Raw genomic sequence first — 15,637 nt, forward strand, 5'->3', positions numbered from 1 at the left:
GTCCTAGTCAACCGCGGGGCCTTGTCAGGCCCAGGAGACGAGCGGTCCTAGGGGCGGGGCAGCTGGACCCGGGATATCTCTGCAGCAGTCGCAGCGAATTTTGGAGACGGCAGAGTTCTGACACCCGCGCGCGCTTTCCTGAACCCAGAGTCGCTACCATGGTGAGAGCGCGAGACCCCGATCCCCCCTACGCGCCGTGGCTCGCGCTGGTCCCGTCTCACGCGCTGTCTGTTTCTCTCCGCAGCCCGGCCCGAACCCCAGCGGCACCAATGTCGGCGCCTCTAGCCGCTCCCCCAGCAAAGCGGTGGCGCCTCGAGCTGCGGGATCCACCGTCCGGCAAAGGTACCTGCCGCGCCGCCCACTTCGGGAGCCGGGCGGGGGCGGAACCCGATCTCGGGGCTCGGTAAAGCCTGGCTCCGCCGCCCGGCCTCGGCCCGGTGGAGACACCGCCCGCCGGTCGCGACAACGCGTGATAGCGCCGCCTCTTGCCCCCCGCCCGCCTCGGGGCTGACAACCTCGATGGGCATCGCTGCCCCCGGTGCCAGGCTGGGAGCGGGCGGCTGGGGGGGGGTGTCAGCTAACTTCTCACCATGCACTGAACCGAGCCTGGCATCGCCCTGTGGCCCTCACCCCAGCTCTGAGCACGGTCACTTCGGGCCAAAGTCTGAGACCAGCACCAGAAACAGGTTGGGTGGGGTGGGGGGTTTCTTAGTGAGTTCTTAGAAAGGTTGGTGGTTGGAGTGTTCCGCCGATTGCTAATGCAGGTCAGGTTCTGATTCCCGTGTTTTTCCCTCGCAGGAAAAACGCTAGCTGTGGGACTAGGAGCGCAGGCCGTACTACGTCAGCAGGCACCGGTGGCATGTGGAGGTTCTACACCGAAGACTCCCCTGGACTCAAAGTGTAAGTCCAAAAAGCAGCAAGAGGGTGACAGTGTTATTTTAAGTCTATGTATAGTAATCCAGGCTCCATGAGTCATTTGTTCTGGTCTGCACATTATGCATGAAAATGTGGAAAAACCACAATTGCTTAGATAAATCAGAAAGAATGCCTTGAGGAGACTTGGTTATAAAAATATAAAAGATCAATCTTGTAGGTAGATGTTTAACACAGTACAGTCAAGAGGACTGTTTGAATTGTTTTTCTCTAAGGTCCCATACCTGCAGACATGCACATGCTTTTCTTGTATACCATAAACATTCCCACAGAAATCAAGAGGGGTTACTCACAGTACTAAAGCACATGCATAAGTGGTTGCAGGCTTGGGACCTAAGACTTCATTATCTACAGTTTTTCTGTTTTTTTTATGCCAATAAAAACACATTGCAGAAATACTAAAAAACATTACACATCAATATGTACCGTTTGCAGTTATACACATGGTCAGAAGCAACTCACTGCTAAAGAGGTCATTAACCACAGGTCTTGAGTTAAACATAATGAATTGAAGAACATTTTAAGACACCCTGGTGTTACAAGGTTAACCTTTTCAGCCTTGGCTCACCCCTATGTCAGAGATTTGTTTTAGTGGTTCAACCCTGTCTTTCCTTGGCCTTCTGTTGTAGGGATGAAGAAACGCAGGCGATCTCAACCAGTCCCTTTGCCCATTACACCATCTCTTCAGCACGCACCTTCTTAGGTGCTGCAGCTGGCTGTAAAAGAGAGAGCTTCCTGAGCAAGCAGCAAAAGCAATCTAAAACAAAAAGGCCATTCTGATAGAGCTATTAAAATATCATCCCATTCACAAACCATCTTCTCCTATACACTTAGACCTATAGATTTCTCACTTCTGCAGGCGCTCCTGACACTCTTCAAGATATCCTCGTCCCTTCCAAAAAAGTGATAGATCCCACCATCAAGGGGCTCTTTCCTTCCACCCTCATCCAGGCTTTGGTGATGGGCAAATACAGTCAAGAAATAGAAAGAAAAAGCCTGTTTCCTTGTCACATGGAAACAGAAGGCAGGGATGGCATGTTGTTTACCAGAGCTGGTTTTTACCAGGTAAAATCTTGGTTTTTGACACCCAAGGAGAAACTAGTTAATCCTAGTTTAAGGCATTTTTAAAACTGTTTCATTAATGCACACCACAGTACACTTTGTTTTAGCTACATATTCAAATTGTGGTTACATGAGGCAATAGATTCAGAGATTAATTTAGAATTGTTCAAATAAAAAGTAAAACTGCAGAGGGCATAATAGTACACATCTACCCGATATAACGCTACCCGTTATAACACAAATTTGGATATAACATGGTAAAGCCGTGCTCCGGGGGGGCAGGGCTGCGCACTCTGGTGGATCAAAGCAAGTTCGATATAACGCGGTTTCACCTAGAACGCAGTAAGATTTTTTTGGCTCCCGAGGACGGCGTTATATCGAGGTAGAGGTGTATATAATTATAATACTGAACATTGGAATGTTGTACAGTTTGGTTCAGTATTTTCTCAGGTTACATGTCAACTAATTTTAGTTTTCATTGTTATGTAACCAAAAGTCAAAAACATTTGATTAGATGAAAATTACGACAATGCAGAGTTTCAGGTTTGAAGCATTAAGCAATCAGAAGCGTGCATAGTTGCATACAACTGGTTGAAGTCCACTTGGGCATACTGCATTCTGTAGCAGGAGATCAACTTTAGTTGTGGCAAGACCAAGCCCGTTCTCCAAATTTGAATGGATGTATTCGATGTTTGAAAAGATTAGTTCTGTGCTTGCTGGATGTTGAAATTGCACCACCAATTCTATTAAGTCAGATAGAATATCAGCATTCAGATTTTCCCCACCATATCACAGGGGAAACTTTTTCCTTGATAGCAGATGAAAATATTGTTTTTTTTGTTTTGATACAGAGCTGCTTCTACTTTAAATGCAAGTATATATGGCAGAAAGTGGAGGGGTTTTTTTGCTGAGTAATCACTGCCTTGCAATTTTTTCTTAAGCTGACAATTCCTTTCTTGCATATTTTGGATGAAGGAGGTTGGCCAACATGTGTACATGAATACTTGCCTCATGAACTCTTTGTGTACTTTTGCTTTATACGGTGGTGCAAGATCTTCATTTATCATTAGGTTCAACCATACTTAGCACGCAACAGCAATTGTTGATGTGTCCCTTTAAAGTGTGTCAGGTGCCACAACCGCTGCTTTCAATTGACTGATGAAGTTCTTTGCTTTTTGGAAAACTCTTAGTGGTCAGTATAACTGATAATCAATCTTCAAGTTCTTCCTCAAGACTGCTCGCAATCCTGAGATAACGTGGCCGGTTTTTAATATAGGTTTCCATGCATGTTATTTGACTGTTCCATCGTATGTCACTACGGATTTGGGGTTTTACAGATCCTTGGTATTCTTTTAACCAGGCTCCAGGCTGATGGTGATTACGAAAATACTTTTGTAAATCTACAATGTTTCATCAAAGCACTTGGTATAAGGTCTTGTCCAAGTAGATTTAGCCAATGTGATGCACATTAATATGTAACCAGATGTTAGAGGGCTTATTCCTTCACTCGCTCACTTCCCTGGTCCTTTTTGCATGAACAGAGAGCAACAATACCCAAAGTCCGAAGGTGCAAACAATTAAATGTTTATTGGGGTGAACTTCCGTCAAGCGTGATTCCAGTTTCCTTCCTCAGTGTCCCCCTTCCCAGCTCTGATACCACAGAGCCTTGCCTGTGTCCCTGTTCCCATTCTCCCCCTTAGCAAAACATGATTCCCATTCTCCCCCCCCTTTACTTCCTGATTGACTGCAGACTATATAGTAAAACTTGCTTAGCTATACCCTAACCAGTCATTTTACTGAAATTTAACTAACCAGTCCTAACGTATTGTAACATGATTATTTAACCAATTATATCCCACCACCTTAATTAATTTTGTTGGGTGTAAACCAATTATACAGCAGAAAGAAACAATCACAGAACCAGACAAACAATAGGGAAGTGAAGACTACAGTGATAGAATAATACAGAAATGAGGATTTTACACCCCAGCTGTTGATAAGTGAGTTATTGCCAGGCAGGATGCTATCAAACTAAGTTTTCTTTAAATCTTTTAGGCTCTTCCCTTTCTCTGGAGGTAATAGATCGGATCACCTTTCTAACAGCCCCAGACTGCCTTATTTCAATGTGACTAGTTTGGAATGTGAGGAAGTGACCGTTCACTTCCCAGCTTATGGCTGCCAATGCTGCTTAGCCAAAGGCCTTACCTAGCCTAAGAACAGGGCCTCAGACGGTCATGGTAAGAGAAGGCCCTTACACCGGCAGACAGTGATTTTGATTCTTTCTTTTATACCTCTATAACTAGCTTAGTGATAAGAATACACCTAAATTCTTAAAGTATAGGCCTTTGCAGACAGGCCTGAATAGCTATATCCTAACACCAAACTGTCGTCATCTTGTTCTATATCACTTCTTATACTTGGCGTCTTTTTCTCATCTTGCATTAGTGTAACCGTTTTTCCATGTAATTTGTTACTTACTTCCACCCTCATGCCATCAGTGTCTAACAGTTCACCTGCTACCTGCTTTTTTGATTGGGTGCTTTGTAGCCTGACCGTAGGCAGCTGATCATTTTTTGAAAAGTTTGATGCTCAATAACTAGGGCCCTACCAAATTCACAGTCCAGTTTGGTCAATTTCATGGTGATTAGATTTTAAAAATTGTGAAACTTCAGATTTAAATAGCTGAAATCATGAAATTCATGGTGTTGTAATTGGAAAAGGAGTTGTGGGAGGGTCGAAAGATTATTGGGGGGGAGGGGAGGTTGCAGTTCTGCTATCCTTACGTCTGTGCTCCTGCTGGTGGCGCCTTCAGAGCTGGGCAGCTGGAGAACAGCAGTGGCTGGCTGGGAGCCCAGCTCTGAAGACGGAGCTGCCACCAGCAGCAGCACAAAAGTAAGGATGACATGGCCATCCTTATGTCTGTGCTGTTGCTGGCGGCGGCTCTGCCTTCAAACCTGGGCTCCCGGCCAACAGCCGCCCGTCTCCAGCTGTCCAGCTCTGAAGGCAGCGTAGAAATAAGGGTGGCAATACTGTGACCCTCCCCCCCGCCCCAAAATAACCTTGTGAGCCTCCACAACCGCAACTCCCTTTTGGGTCAGGACCCCTAATTTGAGAAATGCTGGTCTCCCCCCTCCCCCCCCCCGTGAAATCTGTATAATATAGGGTAAAAGCACACAAAAAAACAGATTTCACGGGGGGAGACCGGATTTCAGGTCCGTGACGCATTTTTCATAGCTATGAATTTGGTAGGGCCCTATCAATAACAGAAAAGGCACTATTACAGCCAGACTTGAAAATTACAGAATTTTTTTTTATATCTTATGTTTCAGTTCTGGAAACATGCATTTGTGATTGAAAAACAATGATCATTCCTCCTTGTAGTCTTTGGCTGACTTGGATCTGGCTTTCTTCTGATGAATTTGGCAGTGCAGTTTTAACAGGACCTTCGCACTGAGAGTCTGATTCTAATACTCGCATACAGTTAGCCAGAGTCAGTGGTTCTGGTGTTTTTGTTCTTTCCACTGCATGTTGCAAAATGTTTCCTCATATGGTCTGTCGTCCCACTCACTTTTTCTTTCAATTTCTGCGTCAAAGACTCTCTTTGCCATCTTCATGAACTTTCTCAAAATAACCATGAATTGTGTCAGGAGATCTTCCACCTTTGCTCATGTTGAAATATTTTGACTTGAGTCTCTATACTCAGAGTTCAGTTACAGCAGTTGCACTTGAGCCAGATAGAGACAGAGTACTGGCCTGGACAGTTAGTTTGGCAGTTTACCTCAAACAAACTGAAACTTCTGAATCTGGGAATTCCCCTTCTTTGCTAAACAAATATCTCATCTTGATTTCTAAACAAAGGGGGAATTCCCAGATTAAGAAGTTTTTGTTTCAAACAATAGCATACATCTTTTGATTGAGGCTCTTTTTTTGTTTTGTTTTGTTTTCCTTAATTTTAAATTAAACAGATGGCTTTACTGCAAAACTATTATCAAATTACTAAATATTTTTCAGTAATATTCATTAATATATTCTAATATCTTTTCCCTCAGTTTCCTGGTTTAAGCTGGTATTTACCAGCACTCTGTCCTAAACTAGTTTTTCCCAGGAAATTGCCAACCCTGATAGAAGGGATTTTGTTCCAACCTCATCAAAATGACCAAAGCCCTTATCCAGAAGGAAAAATTATTCTTTTCTCTATGCATGTTTCTGACCTCCACAGACAATTTTAGTAAAGATATGAACTCTGATGTCTGAGCGAGGAATTTTTCAGCATGTGGTGGTGACAGTATTTAGATCTAAGGGAGAATGGTCAAAACAGCCACTACAAAGAAACTGGCTCATGAACCTTTGATGTCTCGCCTTTTTAAGTGTTAGTGGTCACTACTCAATAATATAAGCCCTTCTCCAGTATACACAGGTCAGTGCTGTCCCCTTCTCTGCCTCATAGTTATGACCTGCATCATCAAAATTTCATCAACTCCTGCCCCGTGTTCTCTGCTAGTCACTAGTTCAGCAGACAAACTTCAAGGCCCTGTTTCTGAAGGGCTTCTCCCTTTCACTCTGGTTGAAGAACCCTTATTATTTTGGGACTACACTGGCACAGCAGCACCCAGGTGCAGTTCTTCAGTGGCTCAGCAGAGGTTCCTTTTTAAAAAGCATGTTCCCTGGTGTGTGGACCATAGTCCAAGTAAATCCCAAGTTTGAATACAAAATAGCTTCTGAATGGTTTCACTGAACGCCTGAAACACCTTTTCTGTGGGTGGTCTCAAATAACATCAACTACTGTTGAGGAACAAACATGAAATATTGAAGCCTTAAACATTTTAGGAAGAGTTCTAAATCAATGTAAACAGCTTAAAAGGAAAGTGCTACTTCAGCCATAAATAGCATAACTAGTTTTTCATTATGATGAAAGAATGTCATTCATGTGAAATGACATATTTGCTCTGTTGGTAGTTCTGCTACTGAAATATATTGCATTGTTTTATTGTCTGCATTTAAATCCAGAATAGTAACAATTAAAAGATGGACAACCAAGTGGATTTTTGTCCTGAGAAAATGATCCTGTTTAATTGGAGAAATAACTAAATGCAAACCTTTTAAAGCAACACAAGAAAAGGAGCTGTTGAAATTGGATTGTGAATGTTACCAAGGAGCAATGGGTTAAAGTTGAAAATGTCTTGGCTATTAAGGGAATGGGGGGGGAATGTTTTAATGGAAAGGATAGTCAGAGCACAATAGTTCGCTTGAGACTTGTTGCCCTCCTTTTGTGGCACTCTGAATCTGATCACTGTGAGAATGTCAAGACTATGTAATAGAAATCTTGAGCAGAATGGTTTGGTTCTGATAAAACTAGATTGGTAGAAAATCCAAGTTGACTTCAAATGTTATTGACTGCAGGGAGCTCTAGATATGGAGTCACTGCTGTGGTTATTTAACGTTGTTACTCTTAAAGAATTCATCTGGCTAGTCAGAAAAAATGTTGAGCTTTAATGAGGGTGAGAAGAAGCGTGTGTGTTGATGGGGATAATGGTTGATCTCCTAGGCTCACCTTCCATGGGATTGGAGGAAGTGCAATGGAAAATGTAATGATTTGTCAGTACTGAGTACACCTCTACCCCGATATAATACAACCCGATATAACACGAATTCGGATACAACGCAGTAAAGCAGTGCTCCACGGGATGGGGGGGCTGCGCACTCAGGTGGATCAAAGCAAGTTCGATATAACGCAGTTTCACCTATAACGCGGTAAGATTTTTTTGGCTCCCGAGGACAGCGTTATATCGGGGTAGAGGTGTCGTTTGTTTTGGGGGTTTTTGTAATCAGTTCTGTAAAATCTGTAGAATATAGCAGCAGGCTTTTTGGTCTCTTTGTAGCCAGTAATGTTCCTGTGTGTTACCGTCGTGGCATAGTGAAGTCTGTAATTTATGTAGCAGATGTTTACTAATTTTTCTGAAGTACACTTTTTCTTTACTGAAGTTTAGTACTTCTTAATAGTGATAATTAGTAAGGTACCAAGTTCTTCCATGAAGACTAATGCACTTGAGAGTCTTTGGTTTTGCATATATTTATGAAGAGACAGGGCTTATATAAGATTTCTGTCACATGCAAATTCATAAAGAGGGAACCCATAACAAAATTGTCCGCTTTAAGGAGGTCCATTTTGCCTGCCACTATATGCTAATGTACTTGCACCAAAGTAAGATTAAAAACATAAAATGCCAGTATAAAAAAACATAAGTCTTTGTCAATATGGCAAAGTTCTTTCCCACCAGAGGATTTTAATAATCTTAACTTAAATTTATCTTCATGTTTCACATACATTTACACAAAATCCTTTATAAATGACCATGGGTCTGTCTTGTTACACTCTTTTTGGTTATGGTGTTGTCATAATTCAGTTTAGTCAGTTGTTGAGAGAGAGGTGGTTTTTTTTTTTTTTCTTCATGTACACATATACCCATAGGAGTAGCTGTTTTCGATCAGTTTTGTAAATCTTCCTGATTGTGAATTTACATCAAGGCAAAACAAATGGGCTCTTAAAAAACAAACCAGTATTTCATGTGGTATTGATCCTGAGACTATAAGAACAAAACTGCTTTGCAATATTTCCCACTGTTTAAAAAACTTGAGACTAAGCTAGGCTTCTGGACAAGTCTAAAATGAAATAAAAAGTTCTGTTGAGACCAGAGACAATTAGAAATCAGCTTTGGAGAAAATAGTCTCTGATTGTCATCATACATGTAGAAGAGCCAATCTGTCCTAACTGAAATATGGTAGATAAATTATAATTGTTCACTGAATAGATCACCTGTTGTACTTTTGGAGAGGATGAGAAATAGGAATGGTCTGAAGATGATTTGTATTTTAATAAGGGTGAGAATGATTTATTGATTCAAGTGGCAAATCAGATATATTGGTGGGGAGTTCCTCTTAGTTTTTGTTTTTTTGTTTTTGTTTTTTTATGATTTGTGGAAGATCCTAGAGCTTCATTAATTTTATGTATTCATATTTATACTTTTGGGGTCTGGAAGTAGATTCTGAAGATGGGGGGGAAATGATGGATTAGCTAAGCGTTTCCTATGGAATTGCACTGTGGAATTGCAAACTAAAATATATTGCATATTTACACTTAGTTTGATTGCTAAATACATCTACGTATCTATATCTTGTTATATAAAATTCAGGATTCTGCACAAAAAGCCAAATTGGGCTATGCATAGTAGATAGCAATTATGATTTAAAACATCTCATTTATGAGATGAGGATGTTCAGAAGCCTGTGAATCAGAAAATTGCTTGACGAGTTGAAAAATCTAGAAGATTGTAGCGCGAAAGAGATCAGTTGCTTCAGTTTAATTTTTACATTGTGTTCAAGTAAGATCTGCTTGATCATAAAAACTCTATAGCATGAATCATACTTTTGGAAATCTGTCATGGTGCTTCCTGTAATAAAGGGAAATCAAGTACAGTCTTGTGTAATGCATAGGGCTGTCAATTAATCACAGTTAACTCAGGCATTTAACTCAAAAATTAACTGCGATTAAAAAAAATCGCTATTAATCGCACTGTTAAAATAATAGAATACCAATTGAAATGTATTAAATATTTTTGGATGTTTTTTCTACATTTTCAAATATATTGATTTCTATTACAACACAGAATACAAAGTGTACAGTGCTCACTTTATATTATTTTTATTACAAATATTTGCACTGTAAAAATGATAAACAAAAGAAATAGTATTTTTCAATTCACCTCAGACAAGTACTGTAGTGCAATCTCTATCCTGAAAGTGTAACTTACAAATGTAGATTTTTGTTTGTTTATTTGTTTGTTCCATAACTGCACTCAAAAACAAAACAATGTAAAACTTTAGTGCCTACAAGTCCACTCAGTCCTACTTCTTGTTCAGCTAATTGCCAAGACAAACAAGTTTTACATTTACGGGAGGTGCTGCTGACTGCTTCTTATATACAATGTCACCTGAAAGCGAGAACAGGCATTTGCATGGCACTTCTGTAGCTGGCGTTACAAGGAATTTACATGCCAGATGTAAAAGTGTTATTAAAGCTAATTTTTAAAAAATTATATAATACATAGGTTGGGAAAAGAGTGTTTGTACATCTGGGTATAGTGCTTAGGCGTGGTCCACACTAACCCCCCACTTCGGACTAAGGTACGCAAATTCAGCTACGTTAATAACGTAGCTGAATTCGAAGTACCTTAGTCCGAACTAACCGCGGGTCCAGACGCGGCAGGCAGGCTCCCCCGTCGATGCCGCGTACTCCTCTCGCCGAGCTGGAGTACCGGCGTCGACGGCGAGCACTTCTGGGATCGATTTATTGCGTCTAGACAAGACGCGATAAATCGATCCCAGAAGATCGATTGCCTGCCGCCGAACCAGGAAGTAAGTGTAGACGTACCCTTAGATTATCCACAAATACAAAGTTTGTTTTTAAAAGTCATATGATACATAGAGTACATAATCCGCAATAACCCAAATTTAGGTGAATAGATTTAACAATACAGTTTAGATATCGGAATTCGAATACTCGTATACATCATTCATGAAAAGTTGTACAGAGATTTGGTTGTGGAAAGCAAAATATATCAATGAGTGGAGATTGTCCCTCAGTAATTGAGAATTAGGTGAATTGAAATATACTATTTCTTTTGTTTTTTACAGTGCAAATATTTGTAATAATAAATATAAAGTGAGCACTATACACTTTGTATTGTTGTAATTGAAATCAATATATTTGAAAATGTAGAAAACATTCAAAGATATTTAAATGGTATTCTATTATTGTTTAACAGTGCAATTAATCATGCAATTAATCACAATTAATTTTTTTAATCACTTGACAGCCCTAGTTATGAGATGCACAGTAAGAAAATGGTGTTTTTATTGTGTAATGGAACACTTACGTTAACCTGCTTGGACTAGTCACTGCATAGATCAGCCAGTTTAACACAGTCTAAAATTGAAACTATGAGAAGATTTCCAAAAAAAAAAAAATACTCTAATTATAATTTCTTAAAAATAGAATTAGTGAGCATGAAAGATTCCAACACGAAGTTCAGATTGGGAGTTTTAGATAAAGATCTGATAATGGACAGAACGTCCACGTGTGATTTTATTTTTTTTATTTTTTTATTTTTTTTCCCCAGTGTCACTTGCAGTAAATTTAATCAAACTGAAACTGGTGTAACTGTAAAAAGCCTACTTGAAAAATGATTATATCTGTTGCCTCGCTGCATTTTAAATCCTGTTCATGTCTTAAAAACTGGAGAGTTGGCTGTAAATTACTTCCCAAGCTAAAATATTCTGATTTTGAACCTAAGTTTGACAAGCTGCTAGGGGACTCTATTGTTTCTTATGCTCTGTGTACAAGTATGCTCAGGTCACTAACTCAGTAGCAGACCCACCAGAATGTGAGGCGGAAACCTGAATTGAAAAATGTGGAGATAAAGTTTACAATCAGAGTATTAAGATCCTGTTTTCAACAAGTGATTAGCAGTGAGTGACTAAATACTCCCTGTAATTATTATAATACAAATGGAAGCATCCATATCCTTTCAGTAATTCAAAACTGAGGTATTAAAAATTAAATCTTAGATTTCCAACTTAATGTGGCAGATACCAATTCTGAGAAAATGATTCTTTCTGTTAATCTGAAAGGGTTAATTTGTACTACTAAAAGCTGCATTCCAGTAATGTTTGTATTAAAGCTTTTGCAATAGATGACAAAATAATCCCATCATTAATTTGGTCGGGGGTGTGGGGTGAGAGCAGGAAGGAGCTTTGGTATTAAGTCTGTGTATTTGAGTAATTTATTTGGCTGGTTCTACCTAACCTTCAGAACAAGATGTCTTTATGTATTGCTGAGATTAACTGACTTTTTTTCTTTATTTCTAGTGGTCCTGTTCCAGTTTTGGTTATGAGTCTCCTCTTTATTGCTTCTGTATTTATGTTGCATATCTGGGGCAAGTACACTCGCTCATAGACTCAACTGCATCCATATGTCTGCCAACTTAAAACATACATCTTGGACCAAAAGTATGGAGGATTTTGTTTGCTCATGGAGAGAGAATATTTGGAAAGCTTCCTGTTTGGCTATTGAGGAGTCCCTTGTCACTTTTATTTGGCATTGGTGTTGAATGAACTGTTAAATTTTTCTGTTTGTGCTGGTTTTGAAGCATTTCTGTCACAGGTCATTGTGTGTTTGCCTGTAGACTTACAAATTACAGGTCTTGCAATAAAATTTGTATACGTAAATTGAAGCAATGTATGCTCTATTCCTCTTCCCTCCCCCCCCTCCAACACGGCACTGTCATGAAGTATTATAAAGAGCTCTCTGAATGGTTTTGAATAAACAGTGGTATAACAATAGTTCAAAATGGAATTTTACATACTGTACAGTATAGGTAAAAAATAAAATCTTGCATCAGAGAATTGTTTTGGAACAAAATTTGTGAGACATGAAAATATTTGAAATAACACATGTGAATGCACTTGGTCATTAAAACATACTGTGGTAAGTGTGCTGGTAGATTGCTCCACCTCTTAGATATGGCATTCCACAGCAAAGATCATGTAATCAGCCAACTTTGGATCACCGAATAGCCTTTTCCCATTCTCTCCCCCCCACCCCCATGCATATATATCTGTGCTACAATTAGGATTACTCATATTGCATACTGTAAACTCTTGAGTGAGGACTGGTTCACTTATCTGTTTCCCTCAATATTGGATAGAATGACTTTTAGCCCACTTGCTCTTTTTTCACTTCCCTAGCCAGGTGCACTTAAAACTGTTGTGCAAGAGAGCCTAAATACATGCTTTGTGGTGTCTTGGATATGTAGCCCTGAGTAAAAGTGCTGTCTTTAGGTAGTAGGCTACAGCAGCATCATAGACTCATAGATTTTAAGGTCAGAAGGGACCATAATGATCATCTAGTCTGACCTCCTGCACATTGCAGGCCACAACCTCACCCACCCATCCTTTTTCTCTCTTTGAAAACCTCTTGATAGCGAGGCTGATCACTATTTGAAAGTCATACTACCACAGAGAGAGGGCAAATATCTCCTTTTTGTCTGACAAGACATCTGGCAACTTAATTACACATGGATTTCTCTTAATTAGGATTGGAGTCCTATTGTATTGGGTGCTGTACAAAAACAGTTAGTCCCTGTGCTGGGGAGTTCACACTTGTAGCCGTTTATTTTATTTAAAGTGAATTTAGTAATGTGGTATTACACCACCATGGGTTTGGCTCTGGTGGCTACAGTTTCAAGCTCAACAGAATGAAAGTCACCTCTGCTACCTCCTTTCGATTTAGAGCCTCTATGAACACATGAAGACCAAGGGTAGTAGTAGTGACCACACATAGATTTCCAAGTACATGGTCTAGTCTGTGTTTTACAAGTTTTATTAAAGTTACAATTAAAGTTATGATTACCCAAGCATATAGAAATCCTCTAGAGACCTATGCACAAGTTACAAATATAGTCCTACTCACATCCTTAATGATATTCAGAGGGTCTGATGGATGCCTTGCCAATTGATCATCAGTAGAGGGATGGTTCCTGCTGGAGTTTTCCCTTAGGGAACTCATTTTACCCAATCTGGGAGCCCTCTTTTATCTTGTGATACTGACTACACATATAGTCCGTGCATGTGCGTGAAGGAGTCCACCCTGTTTCCTTATTTGCAGTGTCCCCCAAGAATATTGGGGTACCCCATTTTTCATAGGCTGTTTATAGTTCCTTTTAGTCTCATTAGTATTTATGCACATAATGCACCCTGTGGTTAGGGCGCATGTTAGAAAAATGTGTGACATTAATCTTGTGGTTCATTTTTCACTATCACCCATTGGTATAGCTATTCCTGTCATTTTGTGGCATAGAGTCACGCTTTGGTCACATTTCCACTGCACTTTATGTCCTGAATTCTTGATTCCCCAGAATTTACTTTCCTGAAATACAACATCCTTGTACTAATGCATTTGGTGAACCAATTCCATGTTCATTTGCTCCAACATTAGGTATCTGTCCCCAAACTTCTATTTGTTCTTGCTTCTTTTGGAACGTGTAGCTAATTGGTTCATTTTATCATTCATTTGTGTGATGTTATGATTAACTAACATCGTATATAATCATTGTATGCTAAATAGATTTAAGTTGTAGGAGTATAATTAGGGCCCTACTAAATTCATGGTCCATTTTGGTCAATTTCACGGTCATAGGATTTAAAAAATCATAAATTTCATGATTTCAGCTATTAAAATCTGAAATTTCAGGGGATTTTTAGGGATCCTGACCCAAAAAGGAGTTGGGGGTGGAGGGGTTGCAAGGTTACTGTAGGGGGCATTGCGATACTGCTGCCCTTACTTCCGTGCTGTTGCTGGCGGTGGTGCTGCCTTCAGAGCTAGACAGTTGGAGAGCAGTGGTTGCAGAGCCGCTGCCAGCAGCAGTGCAGAAGTAAGGCTGGCATGGCATGGTATTGCCACCCTTACTTCTGCGCTGCTGCCTGCAGAACTGGGCCCTCAGTCAGCAGCTGCCACTCTCTGGCTGCCCAGCTCTGAAGGCAGCAGCACAGAAGAGAGGGTGGCATGGCATAGTATTGCCACCCTTACTGCTGTACTGCTGCTGGCGGGCCGCTGCCTTCCGAGCTGGGCGCCTGACCAACAGCCGCTATCTGGCCATCCAGCTCAGAAGGCAGCGCAGAAATAAGGGTGGCAATACTGTAATGCCCCTAAAATAACCTTATGACCCCCCCTACAACTCCTTTTTGGGTCAGGACCCCCAATTTGAGAAATGCTGGTCTCCCTTGTGAAATCTGTATAGTATAAGGGAAAAACCACACAAAAGACCAGTTTCACAGGAGGAGACCAGATTTCATGGTCTGTAATGCATTTTTCATGGCTGTGAGTTTGGTAGGGCTCTAAGTATAAGATTGATCAGTATTTAGAAGGGATAAGAATGTATTAGATATCTAAGTAAGAAGGATGGAAATGTAAAGCCCACAGGCTAAGGTCTGTAAGATACCAGCTTCGCCATACTGGGGCACTGTCCCTTAATGTTTTATTGCCCACATTTCAGTAGGGTTTTAGAGACCTCTATCAAAGAGTGCTATATTTTTTCAGTTGTATACTAATTATTTTATCTGCTACCTTTCAGTTTGGAAAGATCAGTTCTCTAGGTAAAAAGACTACCAGTTCAGCAAAGAATGCTTACCCCCTTATGTCAGATTCCCTTTAGAGCATCAGACAGCTTGGGCTGTGGGGACTGGAGTTCTATCTATGGAGGAAGAACTTAGATAAATGAATGTGAGCAGTATCAACATTAATTTACCTGTAGAGGGCCTGTGTGGTTTCGGGGGAGGAGATAAGCTGCTGCAGATAGCTGCTGTTCCACCCTGCTCCTCTTCTACCTGCCCCTATCTTACCATGCAACCCAAACCCTGTGTTGCTCACATGGTGTGGTTTCACAGAACAGAGTAATGGCAGGAGCAGAATAATGCCATGGGGGTAGTGCTCTTGTTTAGGGCTCTACTATGTTTTCATCACCTCCATCAAAATAGGGATAGGAAAGGATAGGACTTGTGCCCTATGTGCCAATCTCCGTTTCTCATT

At 40.6% G+C, this 15,637-nt stretch overlaps 1 protein-coding gene across 1 annotated transcript; it reads left to right on the top strand.

Annotated features, from left to right (window-relative positions):
- Window positions 1-58: 58 nt before the first annotated feature.
- Window positions 59-12,456, top strand: SEC61B (SEC61 translocon beta subunit). The gene is made up of 4 exons (XM_024193607.2): window positions 59-161; window positions 245-342; window positions 799-900; window positions 11,920-12,456. The coding sequence occupies exons 1-4, from the start codon at window positions 159-161 to the stop codon at window positions 12,005-12,007; spliced, it is 291 nt and encodes a 96-aa protein (XP_024049375.1). The 5' UTR covers window positions 59-158; the 3' UTR covers window positions 12,008-12,456.
- The last annotated feature ends 3,181 nt before the right edge of the window (window positions 12,457-15,637 follow it).

Source organism: Terrapene carolina, unplaced genomic scaffold (assembly GCF_002925995.2).
Source record: "Terrapene carolina triunguis isolate 2854851 unplaced genomic scaffold, T_m_triunguis-2.0 Scaffold229, whole genome shotgun sequence".
Classification (NCBI taxonomy): Eukaryota; Metazoa; Chordata; order Testudines; family Emydidae; genus Terrapene; species Terrapene triunguis.